This window comes from Styela clava, chromosome 13 (assembly GCF_964204865.1).
Source record: "Styela clava chromosome 13, kaStyClav1.hap1.2, whole genome shotgun sequence".
Taxonomy (NCBI): domain Eukaryota; kingdom Metazoa; phylum Chordata; class Ascidiacea; order Stolidobranchia; family Styelidae; genus Styela; species Styela clava.
The window spans coordinates 2,479,056-2,496,430 of NC_135262.1; the positions used below are offsets into that span (position 1 = coordinate 2,479,056).

The 17,375-nt window shown below is 34.2% G+C and overlaps 1 protein-coding gene across 4 annotated transcripts in view; it reads left to right on the top strand.

Moving 5' to 3' along the window:
• Nucleotides 1-17,375, top strand: part of LOC120332705 (kinesin heavy chain-like) — a 62,716-nt gene that overhangs the window by 2,637 nt on the left and 42,704 nt on the right. For all 4 annotated transcript variants that reach the window (XM_078119487.1, XM_078119486.1, XM_078119488.1 and 1 more), the window contains exons 2-6: nt 293-394; nt 6,085-6,172; nt 14,036-14,109; nt 14,487-14,640; nt 16,699-16,842. In XM_078119487.1, coding sequence (XP_077975613.1) covers nt 293-394; nt 6,085-6,172; nt 14,036-14,109; nt 14,487-14,640; nt 16,699-16,842 — 562 coding nt within the window. The remainder of the gene's footprint in view (nt 1-292; nt 395-6,084; nt 6,173-14,035; nt 14,110-14,486; nt 14,641-16,698; nt 16,843-17,375) is intronic.

The window sequence follows — 17,375 nt, forward strand, 5'->3', positions numbered from 1 at the left end:
TGATCCATACTTGAATCCGAAACAATACTAAAAACTGACAATGTTAACAACGATGCCAAAAATTTGTCTGAAAGACCAGCAATAGCCTACTCAACAACTGATAAAATTTTCCATTGTTATGTCACTTTTTGCATGTTACTGATTAGTTAATGTTACGGAAGTAAATAAGGATGTGCTTCGGGAAAAAAGGTCATGGTTCGTTATTCCTGTGCTGCGACAGAAAACCATTTTTTGATGTGAGACCTGTGGACGAAAATCTATAAAATAAGCGTACTTCTATATTTTTTTTCAGGTAATGTGTCGGTTTCGGCCGCTCAATCCATCAGAAAAGACAAGAGGGGATCAATTCTTGGCAAAGTTTCCTTCTGCTGAGCAAGTTACCTTTGGAAGCCCGGTATGAGAAATGTTTTTTCACTTTTTCCACATTAAAAATCTATGCCAATTTCAATTTAATTGAGTTATCGTATAATATAAAGTGGAATATTGTGCTCAAAGTTGGCCAAAACTGAATACATTTAAAATTATATTTTGAATATGAGGTATCAGGGAAGTAAAAGTTCTTACCATACAGTGTATATTCAATATTTTGAATTCAAAAAGACGTTTATTAAAAAATATCGAATATATTCTAATTTGAGTCTTGCTCATTGAAAAGGCAAATAAAATTGTTTGTCTCGGGTGTGCACAAAAGTGAAATAGACAGTTATTTGATAGGTTTCTGATATTTTATAATTTGAGAAATCTCACTAATTAAATGAAAGGGTTTCTGTTTCTACTGTTTTTTTATATTGATTATTTTTAACTTGCCTGTTGTATGCAACCCAATTTACTTTATGTATAGTGTGGACATGGTCGCCTAGTGCAGGGCTACTCAACTGGCGTACCCCGGTCCGAATCTGAACCGCATCTCAATCTTTATTTTGAATCATTAGCCTGATTTTTAACGTTTCATTTTATAAAATGACTTATTGTTTTGAATATATATGAAAAGAACTATAACACCATAATAAACAATCTTGATTAGCTGATAATCATTGACCGGTCGAGGAAGTGGGCGTTAATAAAGGATGCCGAAATATAATTTCTGGAAACACCGGACCCAAATAATTTTGTAGTTTTGTATGCGGATCTTCGGTAAATACAGTTGGGTGCTCCCGAAGTATGCGAACCAAGATGGCGGACATCGGAACGTAACAGGTTAGGGTTAGGCGATAATATTTTTCCAATTTTCCTTATTTTAGTCCTATTATCAGTTTGAAGATTAGCCAAGAGCCTCCCGTAGTATTTATACCTAAAATTATGGCTTAACCCTAACCTAGTACACATATTACATTCCGATGTCCGCCATCTTGGTTCGCATACTTCGGGAGCCCCTATAGTTGAGTAGCCCTGGCCTAGTGGTTACCAGTAAATATGATTACATATTTCGGGATCAATGTCCATGCCATGCCCGCCACTTCACCCTGGATAGAATGAATTATGTAGCCGATGTCAAACTGAAAACATTTCGTTCTTCCCAAACTACAGCGACAGTATGGCTGCCTTGTACATAGAAAAGTTTTATAAATACTTCATAGGAAAAATTTATGATATTCAAAATATTATTCCAGAATGTATTCGTAATAGTAAAAAGAATAGAATCTTTTTGGTCATCCTTGCTCGCAATTGAACTTTTCACAATGTACGTCAATGTTGTTTATGTTTTTGAGTTATATTACCATAAAAAAGTGATTTTCTCCTATGGATTATTTCATCATTGAAATTATTTCACATGGTTGTCATTGCCGCACTGACGATTATTCGATTTAGACTTTGCCTTTGGGGCTCTCTGTGTTTGGAAATACTAAACTTGTAAGAGGATTTCCAATATGACTTGAAATATATATTTGACATAGTAAATTCATTATTTGGTAAGGACTAATTTGAAAATGTGGCAATTGAAGTCTAATAAGTAGTTTTTATACTAAAAATACATATTGTATGAATAAAATAATGAAAAAAAAGGCCTTTCAAGGTGAAAAGAAACAAAACAGACAAAGTAACACTATTTTTCTGCCTCGACTTATCAGGTGGTAATATTGAAAAACCCTGATTTTTAGCACTAAAAATTGATCTAGACTCATTAGCCAGAAAATACGGTATTTTAGAATGTATTTGAAATAGTACATTATTTGGTTTGACCGATTCTTGCGTAAAAATTCAATTTGGTCCCATGTTTAGAACTACATAATTGAGCAAAATTTGTGTATATTTTATAAATGTAATGTAATGTCCACTACCTATAAATTGAAAGTCTCACGTTGTGACCAAAAACCTGAATAGGTTACATATTATTTGGTAAACAAACTCAATTTGCAATATATATAAAATATAATATAATTCAAGTCAACAACATTATTTTAAAATGTATTTGGAATATTAAATGATTTTGTTTTATCCATCTTTGCTCCAAAAATCCATTTGGTCCCATATCAGCATAGGGAACTATTATTTCAGAAATGGACTTTTTAAAAATGGAAATGGACTTCAGACTCGTTAAACCTACTGTCACTATAGATCAGCGGCTTCCAATGGGGACACTATGCTAGGCGCAAAACTTATTTTACTTTCCCCTTACAAGAAAACTCGGTTCTTTCTAATTTCATTGCTTGATGAGGTTATTTCACAAGATGTTATCACTATATTGAGCATGAATTGTTTGAACATAACAGGATTTGGAATCTAGGAATCAAAATAACACAATAAATATAAACAGGAGTTAAAATTCTCCAGAAGGGGACTATTTGTTTATTGGTGTAAATTGATGTTTTATTGAACACAAACAATACTTAACATAAACAGATCAGTTGTCACCACAAATAACAGAATATAAAGTTAGACGTAAGACACATGTTGCCTCTGCTACGCCAAAGTACTAAATGACCTCTGGAGACCAGCATGGCAGTATTTATACCCAGGAAGCATGCTTCAGTGGTTTTACCCACAATGCTCTACCATTGTGCTGTGCTGTCATTGGTCAGTTGAAGAGTGAGAATAGAATTGAAGTACAGTTATCTCAGGATGACAATCACCTGGATAAAATGTAAATGAGAACACACAAGTTAACACCAAGGGCCGTCTTTTGGTCAGCGTTTCCAATCTGTACTCGTTTTAGTTTTGATTCTAGGTTAGTGTGTTATGTTCATAACAAAAATTTGATTTCTTCAAATGTAAACGTAAGCTACTTTGTGAAATCATGTGAGCAAAATTCTTTGAGGAATACTTCATAAATAGTATGTAATGTCCACTAATTTTCATTTTATTTACCCATTCTTGCTTCAAACATCTGTTTGGTCCCATATATAGGGCCTTATAAGTTGAGGAGAGCTTGTGGCTACAGGTCCTATTATTGTCATAGCACTGCATAATATGTTTTGAATCTATTTTCAGATTTTTATAAAAAAACGCAATCTGAAAATCCACTGTGGAATGTCAGCGCATAAATACTTTGTAATGTCCACTACTTAACATTTTATACCGGTATAATTCACGTAGAAAGAATCACAGCCTCGAGGCAAAAGTTATGTTGTGATATATCGATGACCTTAAAAGATGTCATTTGATCAACTTGGGTAGTGCATTATCGTCTCTTATCTGGTGCTTTATGTCAGTCACATTACGGCTAGGAATGCTGGTAAATGAATAGTAATATGGGTATGCTGTAGAACAGTGGTTCCAAACTGTATTGATCTGTGGCCTCCTTCCAAAGACTTTTATTAATACTTGTGCCCCCTGTATTCCTAAATTCAAAAATTTAATATTTCGAATTTTTTTCAAATATTCATTCAATTTGGACATTCCTGATGACAAGCCAATAAGTTTTATCGGCTCTGATCTGGTGCTGTATGTCAGTCACATTATGGTTAGGAATTTTGATATGTAAATAGCTTGAATGTACCTAAGTTGTTTTTATGCTCTGTAATCATTTACAATGCAAATTATGATTTACCGGTAAGATGATTCTGGAAAATTCAAAACTATCAATGTTATTTCATAATCAATCATTCAAGCACGGGGATGATAGAAACATGAATATTTTTTACCAAACATACATTGCTTGTAGGAAAAATATGGAGTATTTCAAATTTTACTCAAAATTTACGCAAAATTAGACACATTCGATGATTTCCTTGGGAAATATGTGCATTCAGAACAGTGTTTTCATTCCCAAACCACGGCTGTGGGCCAAATGCGGCCCAAGCAACGGTTTAATATGGCCCGCCGAACTTGAATGAAATAGGTAAACACTTTATGTTTTTACCTTTTTGCATTCTAGATACTGCCAATTGTTATGTTATTATCATAGTTTGAGCATGTGTATATTCGTACGGTAAGTCGTAACAATTCAATCTTATCGATAGCTTAATTCTACGTATTGGTACCAACCTATACCAGTTGGGGCACTCTTTCTCTCAGCTCGAGAGTATCCTCTCACTTCTAATTTTGGCCCCCAGTTAATTAACTGATTTAGAATCTCCCGAATCTAAATGAATTTTAAAATAGAATTCAAAATCCCTCATTAATCTTAATAATGCAAATAGCAAGTAGTTGGTATGTCATAAAAAATAGAAGCAATTATTAAATTATGCATTCAAGGAATTTAAACCTCCGTAAAAGACATTTACCAGCTGGTATATAATGACCCAATAGAACTTCATTTAATTCATTTATTGTAATCACAAACATTTTTCTTTTGTCTTTAAGAATTTCTTAGACATCTGGATATTTATTGCATTTCGCCTGGGGGCGTGAAACTGAAAAATTCAAACTTGAGGTCACTAATCTGCTTAAAATTTTGGAATTTTATTTCTAGTAAAAGTTTTTAAATTATGTACGATACTTTTTGGATGTGATTTCATCTGTTTACTGTCTGAATATTTTATAAATTAGTGGTTTCTAACTGTGAGTTTGTGGCCCCCCTGAGGGGACACAGAGCAGTTTAAGAGGGGCCCCGATACAAGGCACCGAATTGATTTTAATGCGATTTTGTCTGCTTGAAATTTTGGTACTTTTATTTCTAGTAAAAGTTTTCAAATTATGTACGATACTTTTTGGATGTGATTTCATCTGTTTACTGTCTGAATATCTTATAAATCAGTGGTTTCCAACTGGGAGTTTGTGCTCCCCCCGAGGGGGCACAGAGCAGTTTAAGAGGGGCCCCGATACAAGACACCGAATTGATTTTAATGCGATTTTGTCTGCTTGAAATTTTGGTACTTTTATTTCTAGTAAAAGTTTTCAAATTATGTACAATACCATCTGTTTACTAAGCATCTTATAAATCAGTGGTTGCCAATTGGAGGTTCGTGGACCCTTTGGGGACACAGAGCAGTTTAGGGGACACAGAGCAGTTTAGGGGGGGGGGGGGCACGATACAAGGCACCGAATTGATTTTAATGCAATTTTGTCTGCACACTGCTCCTTCCTTGAAATATAATTTCCAGCCTTCTGTAGGTTAATTCTAGTCACAGGGCATTCAGCATGTATTCAATATAGGCCCTGATGTTATATCGACTAGGCCAGGGGTTGGCAACCTTTTGTCGCTCACTGGCCAAAATAAGGTTTGCAAGTCATTGGCAGGCCGCACGTATTTTTTGAGAGTTGAAAACCGAACGAATGACTCTTTTTATAATAAAAATCAAGCAGTGATACATCTCTCGAATAAAATATAGATTTATGTCCTCATTGCATTGCATCTCAAAAAATTTCATTTGAATATTCTCGGCGCCATTGAACCCTTAGCACTTAGCATAAACTTTTCTGCGTTTTTTTGCCATTTGTCTAATCATAATTAAATTATAGGTGCATTAAACGAGTAATTGGGAATAATATACTTGTTAGGTTATAATATAATTTAGTCTAGATGTGTCTCACAATAAATTCTGTTACGTAAAGAATATAATCGTCAAAACAGCTGTTTTGTTACTATAATTCGGTGAAGTGTCGCAGGTCGGATTGTAGTACTTCGCGGGCCGTAGGTTGCTGACCCCTTGATTAGGGTATTGCTTTTTATCATCTTTAATCAAAATTATTTTTCTTTTTCAGTCTAGAACATACACGTTTGACAAAGTCTTCAACGAAACGACGTCACAAGAACAAGTATATTTAGCTGGGGCTAAACCGATTGTGAAAGGTAAGGACATATAACACATAATCTTTGTTGGTTTGCACTTACAATTTTATCTAGGATTTCCTGTTGCATGTTTTATCCACCGATTCAATAATGTTCTATGCAGGTTTATCCAAATAGTAAATTGGAGAGGTTTCGAGCAATTCGACAATTTGATTAGAAATTTTAAATTTATCTATTCAATCCAAGAGTCTTGCTGCACACTCACACAAAAGACTCTTGAATTGGATGGAATAGGTATTTTTACTCTTGCTATAGCATCCTTGCGTATACGCATACGAATCCACCTGCGCAAGCAAGAAAAGGTAGTTAGTTTCACGTAACCCCAGCTGTTATTTAAATTTATCTACTTGATAACTTGTCAGGGGACATTTAATTTGTTCAGCTGAAATGGCTTCTAATGTATGATCACTTGATAATATATGAGCAAAAACCATTTGTCATAAATTTATATATAATGTTGATTTACAAAAACTCTTTTGTGTTTATTACTGTCATAATTAAAATTTATCGGAGGCCCACTAGAAAATGCTCAGCAGCCTACGATTAGGCTGTGGCCCACAGTTTGTCTACCACTGGTAAAGGTTGAGTTTTTGTTTCATTCTCTCTGATGAACAGAGATAAGATGGGCTATAACCAGGGTTACCATATCATGCTTATTTCTATAATTTGTGCTTATTTTTGAGTTGCGTGCTTATTTTGTCTTAGATATGTGACATTTTGGGGTAGATGGACTTTCATTGAAAAGGCACAGACACCCTTTCGGTTGTTGTTTCCTGTTGAAAATGTTGAATGCTGGATTTTTTAATGTGTATTGTGTGCACTTTTCTATGTGGCTTCTTACATTTCAGAGGTTGCATGGCTGGGGATAGACTTGTGTATGATTTCTTTCAATTTCATTATGCGTTTCCGCAGTTGTTTAGTACCTCCCCTCCCCCACAAAAAAAAATAAAAATACCCATTCGACGCCCGTGCCTATTTTTGGCTCTAGGTGGATGGTAACGCTGGCTATAACTTAAGTTATGCAACGCTATGATGGACAGAATCAAGAAGTAGTAAATTAGCGAAAAACGAGCGAAAAAAAAGCGAATAAATTAGGACAGAATCAAGAAGTAGTAAATTAGCGAAAAACTAAATTAGCGATAGGGCAATAACAAGCAGTACCCAAAATTTCAATTCTTCATTCCCATTTCAGACTACCTACCTTTCTATTTCTTCACACCACTTTACTAATTTCGAGCTCTTTATTGATGAACCTCGACCGGAAATAAACAGAATCATAGAAGAAAGGAATAGGATAGTACCCAAAATATAATTTCCATACATTTAGGGCAAATTTGTATTTTGCTCAAATGTAGATTAAATCTCAAATCTAGATACCCAATTCGCATTTATAATTTTCCAATTTCAGGCCCTGTATCACGGAAATGCATTGGTCTTATTCCTCACAATTCCTGCTCAAAACTAATGAATAATTTACATTGCTTCTTTCCAGCTGCCTTTCAAACTGCGCCATCGACAATATTAAGTGTTCCCTTTGGGCATTTAAGACTTTCTATACAAATACTTTTAACGCTTTTTTGAATTGCTTGAAAGTGGAATTTTTCGGCAAATTTTTCTGGCTTTTGTTTGATCAAGTAGTTTGAATCTATCGACATCATTTTTTTTGGATGGTGGTTTGTGGTCATAATAGCCACGATCACATGAAACACTACAAAGCCAGGTTTACCTTCCAGTTTTCTAGTGCATATCTGTCTATTACATGAACCTTTAAACCAGGGATGAACAAAATTTTTATTCACAATTTTAATGTCAAATTATAGTTTCATCTGTTTATAGAAGTCAATAGAATGTTATGTTATATTGGATGTCCTTTTACAGTTTCAATTTTGTTATAAAGTCAGTTCTCAATATACCATATCTTAACCAGGTTTGTTGCTTTTTAATCAGTAATTGTCAGTAATTGTAATTGTTGTTTTAAGTATTTTTACCTCATTCAATACATCTGTGAGGGCCAAAACAATATAAGGTATCGATAAATTTCATTTGCAATTTTATAAAATTTTAAGACTTCATGGACACCCTATATTATGTCTGTTATATAAGCAGAATTCAGAAATCGTTTTATGATACGCGGCCAAAAAATTTCTTACGCATTCTGCTTTCTGTAAAATTTTCAAGGCTAAGGAATAACAATTCTATTTGCAACAGTGAAGAGCAACAGAAAATAACTTGAAATCGATGTATAAACATGATAATGGTGAAAGATGACAATGTTTCATGTTTTTTTTCATTTTTTGGATTTACCTTCCCCCCCTATTCTGTTTTTTTGTTCGTCTGATTGTCAGATAAGGACAGCCTAGACCAAGGGTTTTCAAACGATGGGGCTCGCTTCACAAGGGGGGCATACACAATTTTTGGAGGGGGGGGGAAGCTAATCAAAAATAGAAAAATTTGTTAAATTTGATCTTGCAAGCCTTATTTTGGGTATTTACACATTTATCCACATATTTTTAACGTGTTTTTGATATAAAACATACTCTCGCTTTACTATTTGTTATTTGTAGCTTATTGTTGGCTAATTATTTTTAAGGGGGGGGGGGGGGGGCGAGTTTGAGAACCACTGGCCAAGAATGAAAATATTCTAAATTATTCCTAAAATATGAGCTCACGGTATTGGTCATAAATAATCAGTGGTGATATTTGGAAGTAAATTCTTAGCTCTTAGCTCGAGATATACTATTTTCTTCCTTTGTTTTTTTTACTTTCTAAATCTTTTTTCTATATCTATATTGACAATGGCCCTTTCTCCTTTCGTTACTTCAATCTTAAACTCAATAAATAAATTGTAAATTGTGTTTCTTTGTTTATTTTTTTTTCTTCGTTTTCTAAGCATTGCTTGTTTGTTTTAGTTCCGAGTTTGTTTAGTTTGTAAATTTTATTTGGTTTTGGCTGGTGAAAATGTAAAAATAACTTATAGTGTAGAAGATGAGTAGTTTTTTTAAGAATCACGTAACCGCTGGTCGGTAACGGCTTCCTCCACCATCAAGTCCATACATCTGAAACAAATAACTGGCAACTAATTCCATACCCGACATGGACTGGTAACCGTACGAGAGGTCGTGGTTCGCCATATGATTAAGCCGCCTTCCTGTACCCGGGATGAATATGTACCGTAAATCTTATATTTTTATCCTATATATGTCTTGATAAGGCACTTTGCTTCATTCAGCTTCAAACCATGGTTAGAATGGTATTGCAATGGATATGGTGTTAGACACGAGGTTTTTAAAACCACACAGTTCTCACTTCCTCTACAAAGGGGCCGCAGAGCAGTTAGAGGGGTCCATAATGATAGGCTCAAAATTAATTTTATAAAAATTTTGTTTGTATACTTTTTCCTTATAAGTAAATTCCCATTTCTGTATTATTATAATACCACTGGAATGATGAACAGGGCTCTATGATGGCTAAAAGCCTCTGAGAGCCATATAAGATTGGGAACCACTGCACTAAACTCTGAACAAATAGCCATTGTTATATGCTGACCTTGGAAAATGATATTTTCTATTCAGCATAGATTGTACAATACCCTTTTGGTATGTTTCAGGGTTTTGGTACTAAAACTCTAAAATAAATATCATGACAATTCTAGAATATATTTTTTTTAATTTGTATCCCTCTTGGAATTGGAATTATGATAGATATACAAAGATTTGCGCTTATTTTTTGCTAAACATAACCAAATTCATAAAATTTTTCAATTATTAGGATGTATTCGAATATGATAGTTATTTTTGGAATTCTAAAAATTTATTTCTCAATTTTCTTACTTTGTTTTTTACCGTATTTTGTCCAGTCTCTTTCTTTTGTCGGTCGAAACTTTTTCTTGGGGAACACTGTTTTAGTCATTCCAATATATATTGATCATGAAAGTTAAATCGAGTGCAGAACTGGAAACAATATCCCGAGTCTTATTCAATATTTTTTTTTTCTATGAGCCCTTCATCTTTTAGCTATGAAACGAGCGCCCCAGAAGTATGTATACCTATATGGATATAACTAATTTTGTTCGCCTACTTCACATCAAGTTGTGTAAAGGAACTGAAACCTATGGGCAGGTGGTATATTCACTTGGCTAACACAGACAGTCCCCGAACTCGTAATAGAACTAAACTAAGGACAATCTGAATAAAATTATGGCCCAACCCTAACCTGGTACATATACTACTTTACGCTTTTAAAAAGGTATTCATTGAATCACATTAATCTAGGATTTCTAATTTGGTATCACAAATTATAGCAATCAAAAAAAAAAAAATTTAAACCATAATATAGAGTTCTTTTATGGAATTTATCTGTGCATTGTGCCTATTAATTTGGATCTAGTTTAAAATTATTGTTTTCTGGAGTTACCGTATATCCTCGCATATAAGCCGACCTCCTAAAAAGGTGAATTTATAAAAATTTCGGCCTGACAATCGTATGCTCTTAACTTAGCATGGTTTGGAGTGTAGCTGTTGGGAATTAAGTTAGCATAATGTCATTTCCTTCAGGATTCATTAGTTGGGTCCTAAATTAAAATATTATGTGTGAAGTTGAATGAAAAAAATACTTTTTCTGTCAAATTTGTCAATTGTTCGATGACAATTGTTCAAATTAAAAAATATTTTTCAAACAATTTTCAATTCATTAAATTTTTCTGATTTTACCAAGTTTCAGGTCTGAACTGTTGATGGGGGCTGGATATTTCCATTCACTTTTTTCCATTGTTTTTTTATATTGGCCTTTGCTGCTGCCTTGGTTTTTTTCACATTCCTGGTAGTTTCCTTGATGACTCCAACAGCAACAGTCTGTCCTAAACAGTTCGCCCAAAATTTTTTTTTAATCTTGCATTTACCATATTCTCTTGAAAAGCAAACAACAGGCACAGACACTAATATTGATTATTTTATGCTTCTTCCAATCCATCAATTCCTATTGATCTTTTAGATTATTTAGGTAATCAAAGTTCTGACAGTAAAAAGGTTTCAGAATAAGTTAATGGAATCTGGTGTAAACTGAACTTTAAATAAGAACTCTAGCTCGCAAACGAAACCTAAATCGAAAAAGTTTTTTCTAAGAATTTTGGAAATGTAGGATTTTGTCCTGCAAACCGTTTTTTCTACCCATATTGACCTTATTATAGCAGCTCTTGATTCTTGTACAAATATTTGTATGCTTCTAGATATTTGATAATATCATCAACATGGTGTATGGCATTTTGTAGTAATTGTCAAATTTTCAGTATTATTTTTATCATGACACCTATTTTTCACCTTTCGCTCAAACAACGCCGCGACTGATATGTGTTGCCGTTTTTGGAATAACAGGAATCTTTGGCAGTTCGGCATTCCTTACCCAATTTATTTTACCTGGGTGATGTGGAAGGCACAGGATTTGAACCCAGGATTTTGCAATTTAATAATCGTTGGGTCTAAAGCTTTACCCACTAGTCCATCCCACCACCTATTGTTATTAAACATTTTAATAGGACCTTAATTTATGTGACAACCTTTCTAAGAGTTAAACTTTTCGTAGAACAATCATTTTTTGGGGCTCCCGAAGTATGCGAACCAAGATGGCGGACATCGGAATGTAATATGTGTACTAGGTTAGGGTTAGGCCATAATTTTAGGTATAAATACTACGGGAGGCTCTTGGCTAGTCTTCGAACTGATAATAGGACTAAAATAAGGAAAATTGGAAAAAAATTATCGCCTAACCCTAACCTGTTACCCATGTTACGTTCCGATGTCCGCCATCTTGGTTCGCATACTTCGGGAGCACACGTTTTTTTTTGTTCCACATCATGTCAATGTTTTCTACCAGGTTACATTTCATATGGAAGTAATTTTTCAATGATTTATTTTCACTTGAACTGTTTTGGAACTATTTTGTGCTTTTTTTGATTCATGAAGACATCAACATTATTTGTAAATTTATTCCTTGATTCACGTTCCAAGCACTTGTGATGCTCACAGAACGTTACTAATGTCAAAATACCTAAATAGAATACACGCAATAAGCCACAGCCTTCATTTACATTATTGATTTTTTATAAGAGTGCTAGAAAGTATTCAATCCAACTTACACATTTATTGAAAGTCACATTTATTGAAAGTGAACAAGGTTTGAACACAGCTTGAAACTTCCTACCAAAAAGTTCATTTTTTACATTGTAGGTCTTAAACTGTGTTAAATTTTATACGGTCCATGCCTTTTACTTCAAGCAAGCCCCTGTATAGGCACAAAGAAGTTAAAGGGCAGCCACAACAATTAACTCGGAATTATTTTAATGAAATTACGTTTGTTTATATACCGGTACTTTCCCTTGTAAAAAAATTCCCATTTCTCCGTAGTCTCATACATTCAAAAAATACCACTGGATTGAACATGGGAGCCATGAGTGCCAATAGCCTCCAGAAAGGGCCACAGGCCATAATTGGTTGAGAACTACTACACTATAGAGATTTTGGGGGGCATGTCGTATAATAATACATTATTTTAAAAGGTATTGGGGTAAAGGTAATGGTATCCTAGGTTATCTGGTTTTCTGAGGGTGATACGGGGTGTCGTATGTCCATGAAGTCTTGAAATTTTTTTTTTAATTTTAAAATCTATTGGTATCATTATTGTTTTGGCCCATCACAGATGTGTTAAATGAAGTAAAAAACTTAAACAATTACTGATTAAAAAAATTGAAATTGTAAAGGGACTTTATGGACACCCTATATAGCTTTGTGAAATGAAAATACAAATATTTTTGTTATCCTAGAAAGTTAGCAACTCTCAAGTTTAGATTGATCAGTTTAATAATCAATAATTAAGTTAATCAATTTAATTACAGTAATCAATAACTTTATTTCTGATAACGAAACTTTCTTGGACTTTTAGCCGTGAAATTAATCTTTAAAACAATCTTAGTTGATCAATAGTGACATCATAGAGTGTGTTATTGTGAGAGAACAATCTAAATTATTTATGTACTTGAGGGGATCTTTCTGAAATATTTATAAAGAACCGCGTGTGTATGTGGAATAAAAAAATTAAGATGAATTACTTTTTTGACAAAAAATTGTTTTTTTTTCTTTCCATTTCCAGTGAATTTTAATTGTTTATGTTATATTTGGTATTGAAGTGTTGCTCAATAGTAATCGTATATGTGATAAGTATCACAACGTAAAAACTTGGAAGCATATATTTTGCTTAAGTAAAGCCACACCACGATTTCAAAAAAAACGTTGATGGCAAACAGATAATAGTTTTGAAATAATGAATTAAATAAAAAGGAAACAAATGTTATGTAAACTGATTTTTTATATTTTGTTTTGCATATTTTATTCTTGTGTCTATAGGAGCAGTACATGCCCTTTAGTACATATCCATTTTGAAGATATCCTTGGGTCGTGAGATTTTATGGAATTTATTTTTTACAAAATTTTGTTTCTTGAAGAAGTACTGCTCTATATCTAGCAAGGGTTAACAAAATGTGATGATCTAATATTATGAATGTATTCTTGATTAATATTTTTTAATATTGAATACATCAGGAGTGGCCGACATGTCGATCGTGCCTTATCGACATGCCTGCAAGGAATATGTCTTCAACCTATATTTGATAAGCATCGCTCGTTCAAACATGAACATGAAGCAGCAGGTTCTTGTATGGTATCTGTTGAAACTGAGCCCACGTTCCAAATGGGGAGACGTTTTATTCCGTATGAGCAATCCCACGAGTCCTTTTTTAAGTTCAGGCAACTACTCCAACTAAAACCAAAAAACGTTGTTCTGTGACATCTAATCGGTTACTTCTCTATCTTTCAGATGTTCTTGAGGGCTACAATGGAACTATATTTGCGTATGGACAAACATCGAGCGGAAAGACACATACTATGGAGGTAACTTTTCACATAGATTTACATAAACTTTTCAAACATCTAGTTAGCCCACACAAAAAGTTAACAGGAAAGCAAAAAAAGATAATGCAGTTAGCACATAGCCTTACAGTAATAATGGTACACCTTTGTAAAGCTGTTTGTTGCACAATCTTTCTATAAAATGTTTTGCAACTGAAGAAAGTTTCCATACACCTTTATTTAGAACGGGTGCACAACACAGGGCACGCGTGCCAAATTTGGCACGCCATACGCTCAAACGTGGCACGCGAACGGTTTAATGAAAAAAAAAATTATTATATACATTAAAATATCACATTTATATCAAAATCAGCAGTTTTTCAGGACATTAAATTGCTTCCATAAATCATCTTACCTAGGGTATCCTTCATGATGAAAGTCTACAGGGCATCATTCCGCGTATCGTCGAAGATATTTTCAATCATATTTATACCATGGATGAAAATCTGGAATTCCACATCAAAGTTTCCTATTTTGAAATCTATTTGGACAAGATCAGAGATTTACTGGATGGTAAGGTTATTTTATGATATGATAAGCTTTATCCTGACGAGGAAATCTGATAAGTCATCCTGGTATAGCGAATTGCACTTCTTAAATAGACCAGTGGGTTAATAATGGATATTGCAATAATCAATGATTTAGTTGTTAGGTATGTATGACTTTTGGTGGCGGAGCTAGCCACCATAACTGGTCAGCGGTTAGTTTATGAAAATCTGGAATTCCACATCAAAGTTTCCTATTTTGAAAGATTTATCTTGACAGGGAGAGCTGATAAGTTAACGTCATCATTTAGCAGGGTGTAACCAGGAATTTTCAGAGGGTGGGTCCGAAATTTTTAATTGCCGAGTTATTAACAGCTAGTGGTTCTGTGCAGGGCTGGAAAACATGGGGTTCACAAGTCTTAAGATTCTAAAAAGCGTTTCAACCTATGAAAAAATGCTATTATGTCAGATAGAATTTGTTTTTTACATTTTAATAGGAGGGTTACATTTAAAAAGGGGGTTCTGAGAGTTGAGACCAGAGCCCTATTTTTAACTAAATTATCTAGAAATATCTAATGCTGTTTTAATTTTTATTATCCGAAGCAGTGGGTTTCAACCTTTTTAGTGTAGCAGGAGCCTATTAAAACATTCTAGTGGCTCAAGGAATCCATAACAGCCTACAGATTTCAACATTTTTGTAAATTCTGAAAACAAGAGGCTTTTCATATGTATTAAGCACAAGAGTATTAGATATACGTATATCCTCGCAAATGAGCTGATCTCTAAAAACAGTCCCTAGACGGTAAATTCATAAAAATTCACATGTTAGCCGACCCTGCAAATCGTAACACGTCGTATGCAGTGCATACTATGCACCTATCACAGTAAGAAATGTCTTAAAATCCTTTAAATTCATCCTCGCTATTACTGTCAAACTACCCAAAGAGATTTTTTTCAGTCCTGAGTTACAAACAGATTTCTTTTAATCCTCTCGTATATCACATGCTTTGGTTTATTATTAATAATGAGAGCATTATGCCAATTAATTAGTTCTATATTCGCTCAGTATGACTTCAGTATGAACGATATAGGTAACTGGATATGCAGTTACATATTGTGAGACAAGCAACAGATAGAGTGTTGCATGCCCACAATACTAGTTACATTGCCGGCATTTTTTTCTGAGAGTTATCTTCATTGTATGCTTTATTAGAAGTTGTAGTTTGGAGTTTGTTAGTATTCTAGAGCTTTGTTATTCAGAAATTGGCAGCTTGAATTTTTGTAGTTGCCTGCACGAACTTTTTTTTAAAGCGAAGTTGTGAAAAATGTTTCATGAAAAACACAACAAAAAGAGACATTTATAGAGATTAATGTCAGCTGAATTTTGCCTTATATTTGAGATTGCTAGTATTTTTGTAAAAGTGCTTGGAATGGGTCTCATATCTGAATCAGATTTTTTTAACAACTGGTGTGTAGTTTTTCAACTTGTATTGCAATTTACTGTTTTAGTATTTGTGAAAAACTTCATTGGTAAGTTCACTACATATGTGTGTGTGTGTGTGAATTTTTTAAGAGGGGGTTCTGAAATGTCTAATTGCCAGTTATACCATATCTGCTAGCGTGTCTGGCCGAAAAAAAGTGGGCTTTCAAGCCCCTTGCGAGTCTAAATAGAGTTTCAAGGTGCGGAAAATTGCTAGTTATGAGTCTGAAAAATGCCCTTTTACATTTTAAACAAGGGGTTTCTGTCCCTCACCATACCCTTGTATATATTAGTGGTTGCTTCAATAGTACATTGTTGAAAGGAATTTTCAAAGTATTGGGGGGGGGGGGGGATAACACTAATTGGCAAGTTAGGCTGTAACAGATGGCGGGAAAATGTGAGTTTTTAACATTCTTTGGTCTAAAAGAGCATTTCAAAGCTATGAAAAATTGCTATGTTTGATACAGATTTTTTTTCCAATTTTAGACAAGGGGGGTTTCAATCTGCAAACCCTCCCCCCTGGGTACGTCACTGCCTTTATATATCAGTTGCTGCTTTTTTCGAGCCGTGTGCAAAGCAAATAAAGAGTTCCCACTTACTTTTCAGCTTCGAAGACTCATCTGTCTGTTCATGAGGACAAGAATCGTGTTCCTTATGTGAAAGGATGCACCGAACGATTTGTTGCCTCGCCTGAGGAAGTTATGGAAACTATTGATGAAGGAAAGTCAACTAGACATGTTGCTGTGACAAGTGAGTAATTTTTTTTTTGGGAAGTGGGAGGATTTTTGGTGGGGGGATAGAATAAAACAAACAGAAAAAACATATTTGAAAGCTCTTGAGGCAAGGTTTTGCAAAATACGTCATGAAGGTAAGAAGTGCTTTTGGTTATAAGACACCTAAAGTTATTTGTTGGGCGCTCCAGAAGTATGTGTACCAATATGGAGGTAACTAATTTTGTTCACCTACTTTACATAAAGTTGTATAAAGGGACTAAACCTATGGGCAGGGGGAATATATGTCCTTTACATAACTTGATGTAAAGTAGGCGAACAAAATTAGTTACCGCCATAGTGGTACGTGCATGTACTGATTCCCAAGAATGCAGATAAACGTTAACTTAACACAGAGTTTATTAGCTCTTTACTTTAACACAGACAAAACATAAGTGACCAGTAAACAGTACCAGACTAAATAGGTGCAGTAATTATAGGTGTAGACAAAGTAATCATTGATGTGAACAAACTGATCTAAAGTAATTAACACAATATTACTACAGTGCACTT